The sequence below is a fragment of the Zosterops lateralis genome, assembly GCF_965231275.1.
Source record: "Zosterops lateralis genome assembly, chromosome: 1".
NCBI lineage: Eukaryota > Metazoa > Chordata > Aves > Passeriformes > Zosteropidae > Zosterops > Zosterops lateralis.
Genome location: NC_139762.1, coordinates 130,655,522 through 130,672,448, shown reverse-complemented (window position 1 = coordinate 130,672,448; position 16,927 = coordinate 130,655,522). Strand labels below are relative to the sequence as shown.

General features: G+C 36.0%; 1 protein-coding gene across 1 annotated transcript in view; it reads right to left on the bottom strand.

Moving 5' to 3' along the window:
* SLC26A7 (solute carrier family 26 member 7) overlaps window positions 1–16,927 on the bottom strand; it is a gene marked incomplete at both ends in the record, with an annotated part of 63,367 nt that overhangs the window by 27,279 nt on the left and 19,161 nt on the right. Inside the window, 4 exons of the mRNA XM_083860286.1 lie at window positions 1,630–1,777; window positions 3,339–3,421; window positions 4,762–4,914; window positions 12,443–12,603. Of these exons, the coding sequence (XP_083716412.1) occupies window positions 1,630–1,777; window positions 3,339–3,421; window positions 4,762–4,914; window positions 12,443–12,603 (545 nt within the window). The remainder of the gene's footprint in view (window positions 1–1,629; window positions 1,778–3,338; window positions 3,422–4,761; window positions 4,915–12,442; window positions 12,604–16,927) is intronic.

Sequence of the window (16,927 nt, the reverse complement as noted above, 5' to 3'; positions counted from 1 at the left end):
GAAAAAAGACAGACACTGATTTCTCTTCCTTTAGAGCATGTTTTAGTGAAAGTGTGGTAGCCACACTGTATGCATGTTTTCTTTCATCACAAATGTATTTAGTGTTTGTTCACAGTCAAAATGCAGACACGCCTGAACAAAGATTTGTAGAAGAAAAAGTGGAGAAGCCGCCTTGTATGTGCAGCCTAAGAAGAAGAGCGTTTTCTAAGGAAGTGTTCTGCCATGGCCACCCAGCATCACAGACTTTAAGGAGCCAGTTGGTCTGCCCAGGAAAATGTGTAGGAAAATGGTGCTGCATCCAGCCAGGAAAACACCAGCACATGAGTTTGTCTTCACAGCACAGAACAGCACCCCTTAAAGCTTGCCTGGCAGCCTCACACACCCACAATCTCCCGTGCTAAGCACTATGCCTGGCCCCTGAAGGCAGTACAGCCACACCACTCGCTGGTCTCCTCTCATGGAGGTTTTGCTCTTTTGCTCCATTACTTGATGCAGACTTACACAGAGTTTCCAAGACTTCAGTAATGAAGCTGTGTAAGCTACAAGACTTCCAAAAGTGCAGAAAGACACACAGGTTGCTGTGTTTCATGGAGTGCCTTGAAACAAAGCAGCATGTCACCCTGGAGTCTGACCTGCACTAAGCTCAAAGCATTCTCCCTCTGCTCCATACAAACGTGGCTCTGAAGCATCAGTAGAAATATATGGCACAGTGTATTCACACTGAGAAATATTTTAGAGACCTGAACAGACAAGAATGTTCCCACTGTGTTTTCCAAAGACATAAGAGTTGTAAAGGACAGGATGTGATGTGCAAGACCAACCTGTCTAGATAGGCTGTTCAAACAGACCTCCAGCTGCGAAACAACTGTTCTTCATTCACCCCTATGTCATTGATCCCAAACTACTCAACATAAAGGTGGAGGCAACATTTTCAGCACACAGTACTAGTGCCAGTTATCTGAAATTGAGCCTTTCTTACCACAGTGTTTGAATTAGCATCTCCACGGATTTTCTGCTGGCTTGGAGTCACCCACCCACCATGACAAGCAATGTAGTAGTGTAGAGATTTTATTTAAGCATGTCCTCTGCAAAGTGGAACTCAGGACAGAAAGCTCCTATGGCTGTAAATTTGGCAGCACTCTCTGAGCTCACCCAGCTTCTTAGATCCAAATAAACCTTTATTTCGGGTGAGACTTCTACTTTGCATAAGTATAAATAATTTCCTGTTAAAACACCAGACAAGTCCTGGGATTATAAGTACCTGGCTTTGTTTTAGAATAACTTTGTTTCAATAATTGGTGGCTGATTTAACATCATAGCTTGTCTATAAGAGCTCAGCTGCCAGAGGAGAGAGAAGCTGTCTCATGTTAAAGCAGTGAAAAATGCATTAATACCCAAATGCTGCACTGAATGTAGCATTACAAGATTACCCTGAAGGATGAGCTTCCCCAAAAGGAGCAGTTCAACCAATGAGGGCATTCTGCAGAGATAATTTGAATAAAATCTGGGTGTTGCTGTAAACACTAGAAGGTGTCAGGATGCTCTGTGGAACATAACTTTTCCTACTGGGCATTCACCTATAATACTTTCCCCAAATGGTGAAGTGACACTAAGGAGAAAGAGCTTTACCTGGTTGTCATCCACAGTGTATTTAAACCTTTTAGCAGAGCCTTGAGCAAGAGCTAGTGAGGCTACATAACCAACCAGTGCCACTCCAAAAGCTTCAGTGACTACTTCAGGCAGGACACTCATGGGTGGTGCTTTTGGTGATGGCAACCTATAAAAAATAAAGACAGTAATTTCTGCAAAACTTGATACATGGTCTCTATATACCTGTAATTTATGTGAATACCAGAGAAACAATCTCTTCAGGAACAGCTAATTTTTGTATTACTTGTAAGGTGACAATATTTTAGATTAATAAGATCTCAGTCAGTTGGGAACAGCAGAAGAGAATTTGTAGAAGTTGAAACTGTTTCAGATGGACTATTCAATTTGAAAACTTCAATTTGAGAAATTAAAAGATGTTGATAAATTAACCCCATGACTGACAAATAAAATTAGCAACCATTCACTAATTGTGTAATGTTCAGTAGAAGAGACTACTGTATATTTTCTTATTTTTAATATAGTTGGTTTTCCTGTAAGTTAAATTTAAATCTTTAAAAAAATTTGTATTCCTGTCAGTTACTGATGGTACAGACATTTATCCTATCTAATGGGGATTGCAGTAGAACTACTCAAGTTATGAACCAAACCACCCCAGATTGTCTCTGAACTCTTCAAAAATACTTTGGTCTTTCCAGAGCACAGATCACACCATTTAAAAACCAAATTGTGCTCTTCAGGTTTCTGATGCTCTCCATTGACAAGGCAGTTAGGTATTTCAAACAAATACCTAAAAATATGTAGGAATGATCCAGGCTCTGCTTCTGTTTTTCAACACTACTTGAATGAGGTTAGACAGAAAATAAATTCCTGATTAAAACTGGACAAATACGGTTTTCTCATTCATTACACATAGAAGTGGCACACAGCTTTGTTTTAGTCTCAGATTCATAGCATGCTCTAAATACTTGAAAACCATATTCTTTCTTAGAAATGTCCCTTATTTTATTTCTTTCAGTGCAAGCTGCCACACATGCACTCACACTGTTTTGGACTTCTATTTTGTGAAATTTACGAAAACCCTGCTATATCCAAGCAGGAAATTACACAACAGCTGTTCTCCTCCATACCAACCTGTAGAGTTTGAACATTTTTTCTGACAACTAATCTAATTTCTCTTTCTAGCTAATTATATTGATTTTTTTTTGCCTTCATTTCAAGGTCATGGAGGAAAGTGTATCCTTAACTATAGTAAAAAGTTCTTTTCTAGATTAAGCATAATTAAATCTTTCATGTGTTCTCAGAAACCACATTTGCTAAAATACCATATGGGTGGAAAGGAATGGAGTGTACTAATCTATAAATCTTATCTCATTGTAAATCTTTTCTGCTACAATAATGCAAGACAACTCTCAAAAACCAAGTTGCAATGATCTTGAAAAGAGTGTCCTGCCCTCCGGTCATACATCATCAAGTACTTAGTACCTACTTTTTATTCCACAAAGCAATAAAAAGCTATATATACAAGAAAATATACAAGAATGTATTTTTCTGATGATATCTTTGCACATACAACTTGTTAACATGGGACTGAATTGTAAGAGAGTATCTGAGGGGACAGGAAACAAACAATATAGATTTTTACTATTTCTTATTTCACAAACTACTTTGACTCTTTCAGAGACTGTTCTCAGAAATAAAAATGCTTAAAAGCCATGCTAATAAATTACCCTTTAGGAATATTTCCCACAACTTCTATCCCGTAGATGTATTCCATATCAGCATAGTAGCAAGCAATGGATGTAGCAATTATCTAGTGATTCAAACAGAAAAAGATGTTACATTTCTGTTGCTTCTGACACGGTCCCTATTATTGCCACACCTAAGCACATGACATTGTTCATACGTTTATCCTTAGATCAATCCAGCAATACAGGATTATAAAACATTATTATGATTTTTTTAAAAAAAAAAATTTTCGCAAATGTGGAAGAGAGTCAAAATAAACTAAGATTTGGACACAGTAATGAAGTGAGACTACAGTGCAGTTTGTGCATTCTGTGTTAATTAAAGAGATTTGTATGGCTTTCTGTAAAGCCTCAGGAACCTTGGCAATCAATGTCCAAAGTCCCTCTGTTCAGCAGGTGCCCCAGAGCACTGCCAATCATGTCAGCAGCCTAAATTAATTCGTAATTTAGGTGTTCCTGAGTAGTCTGATTCAGCTGATGTTCTCTGAGCACATCTAATCCAGACTGCCAGTGTTGACTTCAGCACAGAACACGGCAGAAGATGTCTCTGCCTCTTGTTTTTATGTTCCAGCTGTTATGAATCTTGCAGAGGGAGTAGAAAATTTGACCCTGAGGAGGTTCAAGCTAATTTTCTGTATTTCAAATGAGATGAACACATACATCCCAATAGAACAGGCTTCCAGTCTGCAATCTTTAGTTTGCTGGTACATTTTATCCAATATTTCTAAAAAGGTAACACTGAGGCCAGGACCACATTACCTCCTTTTCCAGCATTTTGCCCTTGTAAATTTTTTTTTTTTTTTCAGCAACAGTGATAACACACCCTGAAAACCAACTCCTTCATACTTTGTATTTTCTCTTGCAGGTTTAGAGAAAACCAGAACTTTTCTGATGGTGATCTGGTGCTAATCATTTGACTACCCCTTAATCCTTAATGAATTGCTAATTTCAATGTAGTCTCTACTATGTTAAAGGAAAACTCAGTAAAAAGACAGAAAGGAATATCATAGCTATTTAACTTTATTGTAGATAAATCACAAGCAACATCTAAGGCACAAGTACCCAGCAGAGGACTTGCTTGGAGTTACAATATGCCAGTTACCTTTTATTTTCTATTTCAAATTTCTTACACTTCGACATTCTAGGCTTTGTGTTCTTGTGATTATGTAAAAAGTAGTAAACATATGAAAAATATTATACAAATTGGGAGGTTATGTAATTTTTCTTTATTACTAAGCCAAACTATTTCCTGTTCTTACAATTAACTTCGGCCATGAAAATCAGCTGTCTATTTAATAAGTGCCAGGTGTGGATGTGGGTAACTGCAGACAGCATAGTAAACTTCAGCAGACTGAGCCACTGAAACCTTTGTAAGAAAAAGCCTGATATATAATTTTGTACTTACCAAAAGCAGATCGATGGGAAGGACGACTTTTATGTTTCTGTGAAATTTCTCATTCAGTTCTTTAACAAGAACAAGTACCACAATACTGAGCAAGGAGAGAAGTAATGCCTCCAACTGAACTGATCTGATATTCTCAAACACATAGGCATAAATCTACAGTGAACAGCAAATAACAATCACAGATCAAAAATTATATTCTGGATCATATGCCACGGCATCACCTCACAACTTCAGACTAATAATGAGTGAGGGCTGAATCAATACTGCAGGAACTGAGTCATTGGACAAGTTTTTGGCCTGTATTTTAGATTTTTACACGGTAGAAAATTACCAATTTACCACTCCTATGGACTTCTGAAAAAAAATACAGTGAATATTTATATATATTAATTTGCAAATTCTATTGGTAGAAGCAAGATATAAAATTCCAATAAATGTGATATGTTTCCTTTTCTTATTCAGTCTCATTAAGTTCAGTGAGATAAATGAGTGCTGCATTAAAATGTTGAGAAAACTTTCTTGCACAAAGGTTTATTTGTAGTGGCCATATCATATAACATCCAACAACTCTGGTAGTAAAAGTTATTTCTGAGAAAAAAAATTTATAAGACAGAAAAGACAGGGAAAGAGAAGGAGAAGAAGAAAGAAAAGAGAATGAAAAATGCAGTAGCGGCTGGATGGGAAGATATGCAACAGGAATCTTCCAAGATGAACACCCTCTTCAGGGCATCTTCTGCAATTTGTGGGTCATTTTTCCAGAGAAACTTTTTTCCAGAGTAATTTCACCAGGGCATCCTCAGCCTCCCCATGTGTTGCTCTTGCCCCTTACAGAGTGCTCCATGGAGCATGCTTTGGTCAGGTCCAGGTGCTGCACACACTAAATAGTTCCCAAGTTTGCATATATATATTATTAATTATTTAAATGGCTAAAGTTATCTGCTAAACCCTCTTTGTTCCTTTTTCTGTTGACTGCAAAGTTAAAAGGAAAACAGGACAGGACAGAGCTATGGAGCTGTGAATGGGACTCCTTCAGTTTTTCAGCAGTTAATATGTGCTGCAATAACCTGTAAAACAGGTTAGAAAAATGTAGTTGGATCTCTGATGAACAAAGAAAATATGGTGCAGGAATATAAGGAACATGCAGAATAGAAATACAGAACAGGAATAGAATGACCAATAGTGGTGGGAAACAGAGGCCTTTGATGATGAATACAATGTTGTAAGTAACAGACTCAGAAGAAAGCAGTTGCCTTTGCACCAGCAGAGATGACACAGTGCATTCTTACTCTATGCTAAATTTGTGGGTTCAGAAAATAAGGCATGGTAGTAGATTAACAGAAAGTAATGAAAAAAATTAGCAGTTTGCTGAAACAATTAGAAGAGGTGAAGAAAGTTTGAGAAAACACTGATCCTAATAAATTAAAAAAAAATCAGGAGATCTTATCACAACTTATTTTTTGGCCACATGAAGAAAAGCAGTAGTCTATTGCCTAAAAGAACAGCAAGCCTTAAAGATAGATACCATACACAAGCTTACTAAAGCTGTAAGGGAAAAAAAAAAAAAAAAAAAGATTGGCTCAGTCCCTTAAGTTCTGCATTTAAATTTTGAGAACTATTGTGCATCCTGAAATATAAACCATGGAGAGAACAGAAGTTAAGACTAGGATTTAGATATAGACATCATCACAAGTAACTTTTTTTAAACCCCAAAATAAAGGATAATAAAATCAAGCAAGTGAAGCTTGAAATAATAATATTAATATTAGAAAGGGTGTTTTCTCTGGCAATGACTAAGAAGACCACTAAAATAAATCAAAAGCGACACTCGTAGTTTTATCAAAATAAAGATCAATAATTTTCTGCTCCAGAGAACTTATTCTCAAGTACATGTATAATGCTAACAAGTTTTGACAGTTTGGAGGTTAAATACATATTTTATCTTGGACAGGAAAAAGTACTAGAAAAATTATCTTAGGAAAGAACCCAGTTCTAGCAGAAAGGTAGTCAATATGATGATAACATTTATTTCTGCTCTTCTGATTCTGTCACTCATTGAAGAGGTGATGCTCATATTGAAGAAAGGGTAAATTAAAATAACTTCCTGATTTTTTCCCTCTGAGAATATTTTCATAATCTAGAAAGGGAAAAAAAAAAACAATCTAAAGATGGTTTCAGAAAAGTAACTTTCCTCATAAAGAGGAAATTTAGCCCTTGGTGTTTCGATTAAGGATGCACAATACAACCCAGCACAAACATTTCTCAGAAACCAGGAAAATATTTTAAAATCAACTTCTTAAGTAATATGATCTAGATATGTCTTAAATCCGAAGAATTAAACCACAGTTTTTAACCACATATTGCCCCACTGTAATCAGAAAATATGTGGATTGTATCTCGAGTGTCTTGGGACTAGATCTGTACCCATAATTTTCCAAGAATGCATTTTCAAGAGAGCACAGGACTTGGCTCAGTGACCAAACAGAAGCTGTGCTTAATTAAGGCAAAAGGAGGCAATTTTCAAAACTGTGCTCATAAATTCACCCAAGACTGAGATAGATCTAAGGTGAAGTGGCAAGAAAAAGGAGGAAATTGATTGATTCCTACTTGCTGAAGTGAGAGAGATGGGATTTTTTTATTATTATTATTTTTTTAATGAATGCTGGCTGTTAACATGTCAGCATTAGCGATCTGTGTTCATGGCATCAAATCTAATTTTCCTAGACAAAGTGAGACAAAACACTGAGTGAATAAATAAAATTTTAGTGAAGAAATATACACCAGCTGCAAGAATTTTTGTCTTTCAAACTGAGTAAAAAAGACATTTCCATTTAATGTTAAAAACACATAGCCAAATCTTGTAAACCTTTGCCGTAAGTTTTTCAGACTTTGCAACAAAATATTTCTATGAACTGCCTAGTACATCCTTTGGTGTTTTCTTTGAAGTTGTACCCTTCTGTATGTAGTCTACATCACCCAATAAATGAAAAAGTAATGGAACTACCAACACTTTGTAGCTCATTCAAATTCAGTAGCCCAAACAGCCCTATCCCCAAAGTGTCTGTAGTACAAAACAATTCTGGCAGTAATACATCAAGATTAAATTAATTGCTACATCAGACTAAAGAGCTTCCACTGACTAATCGGTTCCTGGGTAACCATTTTCTGAAAACCTAAAACCACTTAATTCATGATATGACCAGTGAAATGAGGAGACCCTTTCATAAGAAAGAAGGAGCATGTGGCTCTTAACAGGAATGTAATCAACATACACAATAGACACCTCTTTAAACTGTACATTTTACATGGTATTCTGTCCAGTCAGTTACTGCACTCATCCAAGATCAAAACTAAATCCTAAATCGAAGTACAGAAAGCTCAAGCTCTCAAAACAATTGGCATCTGATTCAAAAGAAGTATTTACCAATATTTTAATCAAAAATGTAATTATAAGTTCAGCATTTCACATATGTAGATGATGCACTTACAAAAATAATTTGGAAATTATGCAGCAGAATTTAGCTTGATATTACAGTATACGAAACAATCTTTGTCATTATATTATTTAAAATATTTTCTAAATCACCAAAAGAGTTGTTTGTCTCTTGTGTTTTTAGTTTCTTTCATTGCTAGTTTTGTGTAAAGATTCTTAATAGAACCTACGTGACAATATTCTGAGCAATCAGTGGATTTTTTTGTAATTTGGACCTAAGTGAGACAAGCAATATTTGAGCTCTGCACATATGTATACAGACACTGAATGTTCCTTTTCTCATAGGAAACCAACAGTTTTGAGGTGATATTAAACATTGTAATGGTTTATATTCCAGAAAGGGTGTGTATTTGGATATATTAATGAAATACTCTGCATTGGTTTTTTCAAATGTCTACATGAAACCCCAAAAGATTAGCTCTAAAATGTGTATAGAGGGTGAAGCAAAAAAAAGGAATTAAAGGAACACATAATTCAACACAATACATTTTAAGAGTGGACAACTTCATTTCATTTTCAAAAATATTTAATTCTGATGTTTTTTAAATATGTCACACTGGAGGGAAAATGTACAGGCAAATACTGCAAGTTGTGCAAGTAACTGAGAGAAAAAAAAGGGGTGAAAAGAAAGGACTGATAGCAGAAAGTGAAGGTTTAAAGTTTTTTTCCGAATTGCAGCAAAACCATACAAAGATTTTGCAACAAACTTGCAACACAGCCACAAAAGACCCCATTTTGCAGAGCAAGTTTCTTACATTGCAGTTCATTTTGCAGTGCTGTATTATCGCAGAAACATGTGAAAAGATAAATATATCTATGCACAAATGAGGGGCAAATACATGTTCTTCAGTTTTCAGATGCTGAGTAAAACTTGATGACATTTTTCCTTTTCTTTTGCCTTGTAGATTTCACATGCATTATCCTCCCACTGTTTTTCTTCTTCACCTACACTTTTCCTTTTCCATTTGCAAAACACTAGCTGATGCTGCACTGTGCAGCTCAGTTGAAATGTGACAAACTATGTACAAGGAAAACAAAATTTAGTAAATTACATAACCTAAGAGTAAACACAGAAATACTGCAGGCTCAAGGCCAGTGTACTAGATTTGTTCTCCATATGCAAAGTTCCTTTCTACGTATTTAACCATGATCTCACATGCTATAAAGATTCATTTCACTGGCTTGCTATACTTGCAACTCTCCTATCACACTTTATTAAATGTTCTTATTCTTGCTTTGCCAACCCAAAGGCTGCCTGAGGCAAAGCAACTGGTTTTGTGAGTGGGAGGTGTTTTGGAGTGGACAAAGAAAAAAAATGTAAGCAAAAGTACCAGTCTTTGGATTTCAAGATTTTGAAGTAAAGAACATGTCCAGAGAGACATGCTGAAGTCTTTCACTCTTTAGATACACGTGCAAACTACTTTATATCTAATTGATATAATTTTCACATAAAACTACAACCATAGAAGAAAATTATTGTTAAAGTCCAGCTCTAGTGCTTTTGACTGACATACTGGACCTTCTTAAGGCAATTCATAAGTCTGAACAGACACCAGAAATATTTTTAAACATTAAGATAGTAAAATTGCCCCTTTTTTTATTATTCTTTTAAGCTGAACAGAGTAGAAATATTTTTGGTCATTTATTTTCACACAATTTACAGAGCAATTCAGAACCTTTAAAAAATCAGGAAATTTTTTCTTTGGAATATGTTCAAAGGGGTTTGATTTCAAAAGAGAAGAGAAGGGCAAAGAACTTGTTTCAAATACATTAAAAATACAAGGGATAAGGGAATAGATTTCTCTCAAAGCATTTTAATGACCTCATATATGATATCATCAGCACACCAAGATGGAAATATTTCTTCATATCACTGCTGTTCTTTATTATTGCTCATAATGTATTTTTTGATTATGCCTTGGCTGCAGTACTTAACACCAGTCATCTCTACAAGATGACAATATTCCTATATGTAAGTATAGTCTCCATGGAAACACCATGAAAAAGAGGCTATTCACATTTTATATTAAGAATCATTTAACGAAAAAAAAATATGAAGAACCATTTTTAATAGTCTAATAAGCCAACTGTCCACTCATAAAAATAGCTATGACACTTTAGGTGTATCTCTACAAGATAAATGGATAAATTACTTGTGTTTATTACATGCTCCTGATTTTCATTAATAAATTGGTCCTGTAAAAAATTTAACAAATTAATTATCCATATGAAAAGCTATCAGATTTATAAAATACTATGAAAAAGCACTCTAAAAAGCAACATCTTCTAATCAAGATTTCACATGAACAAACTTTCCAAATAATAGGAAAAAATAAAGCATGTAGTAGGGCACAAAGACATAGTTAGTGCTTTTAAATAAGGTGTCCCAATTTGGTGGCTGACTAGATGAAGTCTCACAATCAGTGTGATGTAAATATCACCTCAGCAAGCCAATACAGTTTTATTATGAGCAAAATATCATTTTGATAGGTACTGTTGTAACACTAATAATGCCAAGAGATTACACTCTCAGCACCAAAACTCAGGGCTTGCTGGAATTAGTTACCATCAAGAATATGCTTGTGATTTTTGTGTAATAAGATGATACAGCTTTGCTCTTTAAGGTTTCAGCCAAAAATATGTGCTTTCCAAGGGCTGTAACTATGACACTGGTGCATCACCTTCCAGCCTTGGCCAAACCAGCTGGGTGGTGACGTGTCCCTGACCGTACCAGGTGCTTTCACATGATGCAGGTGGGAAAACACTGCAACAGCAACAGCCACTGTCTGGCTGAGGTGGGGAACAAAGGGTGATCAGTCATCCCCTGACAGACTTGGAACATTCCCTACCTGAACTGGAGCCCAAGTAGAACAGCACCATTGTTGCCGAAGTTTTGGAAACAACTTCCAAATGTTTTGGAAACTCCAGTAGTTGCCAAGGTGGGTTATGGCCAGGATGGAAACCAACTGTCAACTAAAGCAAATCGCCTTGTGACCCTGCACACAGCAGTCCTAAGTGAGGCTTTCTTAGCTCTTCTGGGTGACAGTGGGCTGTACCAGCACCTCTCTCTCTGTGGGGCACCTCCCAGAGCCTGTGAAGCCTCAAGTCTGTGATATTTGAAAGATTATCACTTACAGCAAGGCCTGGGCTGGTACACACACACACACATCTTGAGGTGCAACCCCTGCCTGCTGAGAAACACTCAGGCTTTTGCCATGAATACTTCCCTGAAGCCAAGGGGAATTTTTGATAAGCCCCTCTATACTCACAGACAGACATGTATACAACTCTGCCTGTGTGCATGGGAAATTATTATGTGTGTGAATGTTGTTATCACAAAACTGTAATTAAGTCACTATTATATTTATAAAACATCCCATTTAATCACTTCATAAATGTTAAATTATTCAGTGATGAAATACTGTTAAATCCTTTTGCACACCTTAGTTTTTGTATCCAAACCCTTTGCATTCTTACCCTTTTTCATCCTCAGTCTCCATGTAATCCATTCTAAATTGATACTAATACAATTTCCCTATGAATGCTTCATCCTTGGAGCAAGTAAGAGAGTGAACCTTGCCACTGAACTCTGTTAAAATCACACTTTCATACCGTATTAAGCTCATACCTGCTTTTTGCCAGTACCTCTGTTGGTGATGATTTAAGCAGCTTAACCAGTCATTTGCAACAATACTGCATGAAATTAAAAATTACCTTAAAGCTGTCCACTTGCCGTGTTTATGGCAAAGCAGTATCATGTCATAAAATAGTAAATAACATTTCTAGAGTAATTTGTGCAAAGGAGATGCACAAATCTTGGGTCATTTTCTTTTTATCACAATGATGGTCAGATTTCATTCAGCAGCATATGAAGAAAATATATTTAAATTTATATTCCTTCCACATGCTGACCCAGAGAGAGATTACCCTCCCTGTATGAGTGTATAATGGCTCAGGATAATAAATGAAATGATTGATGCCCTAACAAACATATTTTAAATTAATTACTGTACCCATTCCTGCTACTTTTCTATCAGGTTTCCAAATCTCTTCCTACAAACAGTTAAAGCAAAACAAAGGTTCATCTTCTGTTCATGTGCATAACAAATTCCATACTCTTAGACAGAGACAAATAGTGCACATAATAAAATGTTAGCTAATAAAATAACCCATCTCTTTCACTGAACTCACATGAAAAAATGCCAGTGGTCCCGACATATATGGCATTTTCATTCCCAGCAGGTACTTTACTTGTGAAGTCACAACGTGTGTCGCCGCTCCTGTTGTCATTGCACTGATCACGGGTTCTGTTAACAAGAAAGTGGCACTGCCCAACTGCAGCATAAACATTGCTACCTAAAAGGCAAAGGCAGGAGGACCAGCAATTATTATAAAATGCAGCTTCTTGGTGATAGGACAATGAGTCAGAGTCCTTTTAATAAGTTATAAGATAAGGGAGCTGAAGGTACAAAGCAAAAGTCCTTTGGAAGACAAATATAGCTGAAAATGGAACCCGCTGAAGTTCTGTGGGTTTACTTGCACTATTTTACTCACTAGTTTACCAGACTCTAACATTGGTTTAGTAACAAAAGCAGACTCAGAGGAACTCTAAATATTCTCTCCTGCTCAAATACGTGAGCACAATAAACACTATAAAAACATCCACTCAACACTGCAACAAGAAGTACAACAACTCAAAAAAGTGAGACTGGTTTGGAGACTCATTCCTGCTCCACTGCTCTGCAGCCTAAATGGGCCAAGAGCCATATCTTGGTCCAGCTTACTGAATGCCATAATGTCACTATCAGGATTCCCAGCATTAGTAATTTCAACAAATATCAAATTTATGAGGGGCTGTAGAGACTCTTGTGATGACACCTCTAATCCAGGAAGTAAAACTACAGCAGGATCTACAACTATTGTAGGTATTGTTGTGTTCGACTATTTTTTCTTCTTATCCTGGACTTCGAGCATTCTTTCCCTCCAAAGCAGGAGATTTGTGTCTTTGAATTCTTTCAACAAAGTTGTTACATGACTACAGCTGCTACTGTGATTTTTTCATAACACTTAATGCTTTTCTGATCCACATTAAGTTACACTGCCATTAGCTCCCCTCACAATGACTTTTGCAGTTTCTTACTTCTATGGTCTTTTGCATTTACTGTTCTTTTGCCTGAAAAGTTGCATGCTCTTGGCTCGGAGTTCTTTGCTACAATACTTTCTAAGAGGTTTATTTTGTGTTTACCATACTAAATATCATCATTTTGGAATATATCAGAGTCTCCCTTGCTTTTGTTTTTGGTTTGTTTGTTGGTTTGGGTTTTTTTTTTTCTGAAGTTAAAACTATAATTTTCAGATCTCATCATTCTTTATGTCTGAATACCATTCATGTTCTCACCAAAAAAACTCACCTGTATGGAGTGAGCTTTGAGAATAACACCACATAAGAAAAAAAAAAATCAAAATAAGTGGCTTTTAATTTACCACAAAACCTCTAGTGAGCAATATCCTCTTCCATTTGGGAGATTAAATCAGAGATTTTTCTTCTACATCCCACTAATAGCATGTAAATTGCTCTTTACTATGAGCAATTGGAACATTGATTGCCATTCAGGATTGGACTCCAATAATGATAATTACTGTATACCCTCAGTGAGTAGTCATTTAGTTAGTCAGGCCTAAAACTGATAATTACTAATTTCAGATATTTTGCTTAGCTGTTTGTTCTAATGGCGTGTCTACCAATATATTTAAAACATTGTTCACAGTAGCAAAGATCAATAAGAATTAAATTCTGCCTTCCCTAGTGAAGTTTTGTTTGTTTCCAAGACTGGTTTCTATTGTCTGAATGTGAAATTTCTAACTGTGTAACAGCTTCGTTTACAGGAAATTGGATGATTATTTAGCCGTGGAATAAAAACCACAGAGACAATTCTTTGTTCTACATAATATCCCAGAGAAGTATTAGTTACTATTAGCATTTCAGAGGAAGTTATTATTGTGAGTTACAGAAAAATGATTGCTGAGCCTAGAAGCTTCAGCATCACTCTCAGATCTACTTTTTGGGGTTTTTTAACCTTTTTTTATTTTAATCTGCAGCATTTTAAGAAGATGCTTCACAGGTACTAACTAAAAGAACATATTTCAAACACAGCTTTTATTGATTGCATATAACCATAGGCTATGTAAAATACATGCAAATCATGATTTCAGTTATGGTTCCAGTTAGACAATTTCTGTTGGCACTCAATTAAACAAGAACAGCCTACACTTGGTCCCCTTTCCTTGCTCCAGAAAGTAGCTCAGGACTCCCAGAAACAAAGGCAGTTCTTCACGAGCATGAGCATCCTACTCTTTATTTACATGATAGTTAAATAAATGTGATATGCACCCATACATCTTTCTTGCAGATATCTAGAAATGAAGCAACCAGAAGAGGAAACATTCTGAGTGGAGGGTGTAATTTTCAGCATAAACTGGTATGGGAACCTCATGTTGTCCTTGCAGAATGAGTAATGTACAGAAACTGCTTGGATCATGAAGAAAAAAGTTTTGAAACAAGCCTCCCAAACCTAGTTGCATGTGAGTTTTCTTGACAGATAAAATTATTAGCACTTACACAGGCCCAGATTGACTCTACAGTTAACCCTCCATGCTGGCAACAGCCATTTCAGTTTGGCTGCCATTGCATTTTGAATAAACACCATTTGAAACTGAGCTGAGCTGACAGCACACAATTGCATTACATTGCATTAGGTCATAAAATCTTTCACCCAGTAACACTGACAAAACTGTAGAAAGTTCAATTTTCTTTTAAAAAAGTCTAACAATCTGCTTTATCTTGGCTATTGTTTGTGATGCTCATTTTTGCAGGTCTTCCACTTTATTTTTTTGGTATATTTTATGATTTCTTTTCATTCTTGATGTGGAAAAAATACAGAGAAAAGTGACAGTAAAGTGCTAGAATAGGAAAAAAAAATCTTTGTGGTGGAATGTGTGATTTCAAAAAAAAAAAATAGATAAAAAGAAGTAAATTTCATATTGGGAGAGAGAGAATACAAAGAGAACCTTTTCTTGCAACTGTCTTTACTGCTTTATAATTTTACTCTGACAAGTAGAAGAGAATGGGAATTTAGCCAGGAGAAGAAAAATGAGCAATTGCAAAAAGCAAAGCCCTCTATGTTCATTAATTCAGAACCTTTGGTTCTTGTCCACTTTCAATACCTTTTTCCCATGACAACATGCTCAGTTTATTATTATTATTGTTATTAGAATTCCATTTAACATGTAGTCAATTTAACTTCATGGCCAGTAAAAAATTTTATCACTTAACAGCTCTTTGGAAATCACTAATGTCAAACTTTCTGTCCACAGAAATTGAAAGACTGATATCATGTTACCTGCTGCACAGATTCAGCTTTGGAGAATGAATTTTAAACCCCTCAAAACTCCACTGTACTGGAAGGGGTTTTTCACTGTTATAGCAGACAAAGTGGTGGTGCCCTTTCTGATCATTTGCTGCATGGGATGGGTAGATGAGGCAGACATGGGGAACATCTCTTGGAGGAAAACTGCAGACTCTGAGCCTCTCATTTAGTACATTTGATCGGTTATCTCAAAATCTAAGGTTGTAAAAGTGAAGACATCTATGGACCCTCTGGAGACAGCAGTCAGACACAGTTCAGATTGGCTGAGTTGCCAATTTAAAACTCTCCATGGCCTGTTTCAATAGACATCTCACTGGTAGACCACTAGCTTTTGGTCTTGGAAGCTGCAGCTCTTATGTTCATTCTGGCTGTCTGGAGAGTGTCTGGCAGCTTCTGATGGTGTGCAGAGTCCTCACTCCAGGACCTGAAAAAGTCTTTTCTGTGGTCTTTCTGTAATAACACTTAGTATGCTCTACCATAATAGTGGGAACCAGAACTCCCACCCAGCCTACTTGTAGTTCTAAAAATACAGAATATGAGCCTGCATTAAGGTATTTCCATTGTAAAAGAAAAATGGACTTTTTTCCTGATTATCAGTGTGTAATAGACTCAGGTTTTTACCTCTAACAAACTAGTGCAGCATTATTTTTCCCACAGGGTAATAAAGATTTGGACAAGAATATTGCCTTACAAAATCTCTCTTCTTATTCATATGTGCTCCTTTGTTATTAAGCAAATTGATAATAGACTGTGTAAATTTGTTCTCCTGAAAACCAGAAATGTTTTTATTTCCAACACTTTATATCAGCAACTAATTACATGTTAGTTTTTAAAATACAGTAGATGAAAAACTTATGAATAAAAATGTTACAAGACTGGAATGCAATAAGCAGCTATTTTCTCCTTTATAGAAGACTAGCCCAACTGAAAGCTATAACATTGTGGTCTTAAGAGAATTTTTTTTTTCCTAGGGTATATATATTTTTTTTTCTCAGTTTGATCTGCAAGGAGCTTTCTTCTATTTATTCTGCGATTCTTAACCTTGAATTTCAGTTTGGTATGCTGAGATTATTTTAGACACACATTTATGCAAGCATTCTTGCATATATATTAATAGGGGAAAAAATCTTACCCAAAAGCTCTTTTGAGGATTTTTTTAATGTTATAAAGGTAGCATCCAATTTTAATTACAAAATTACTCCATAGGTGTCTGCTATGTTCCATCATTTTCTCCACCCAGCAATACCTA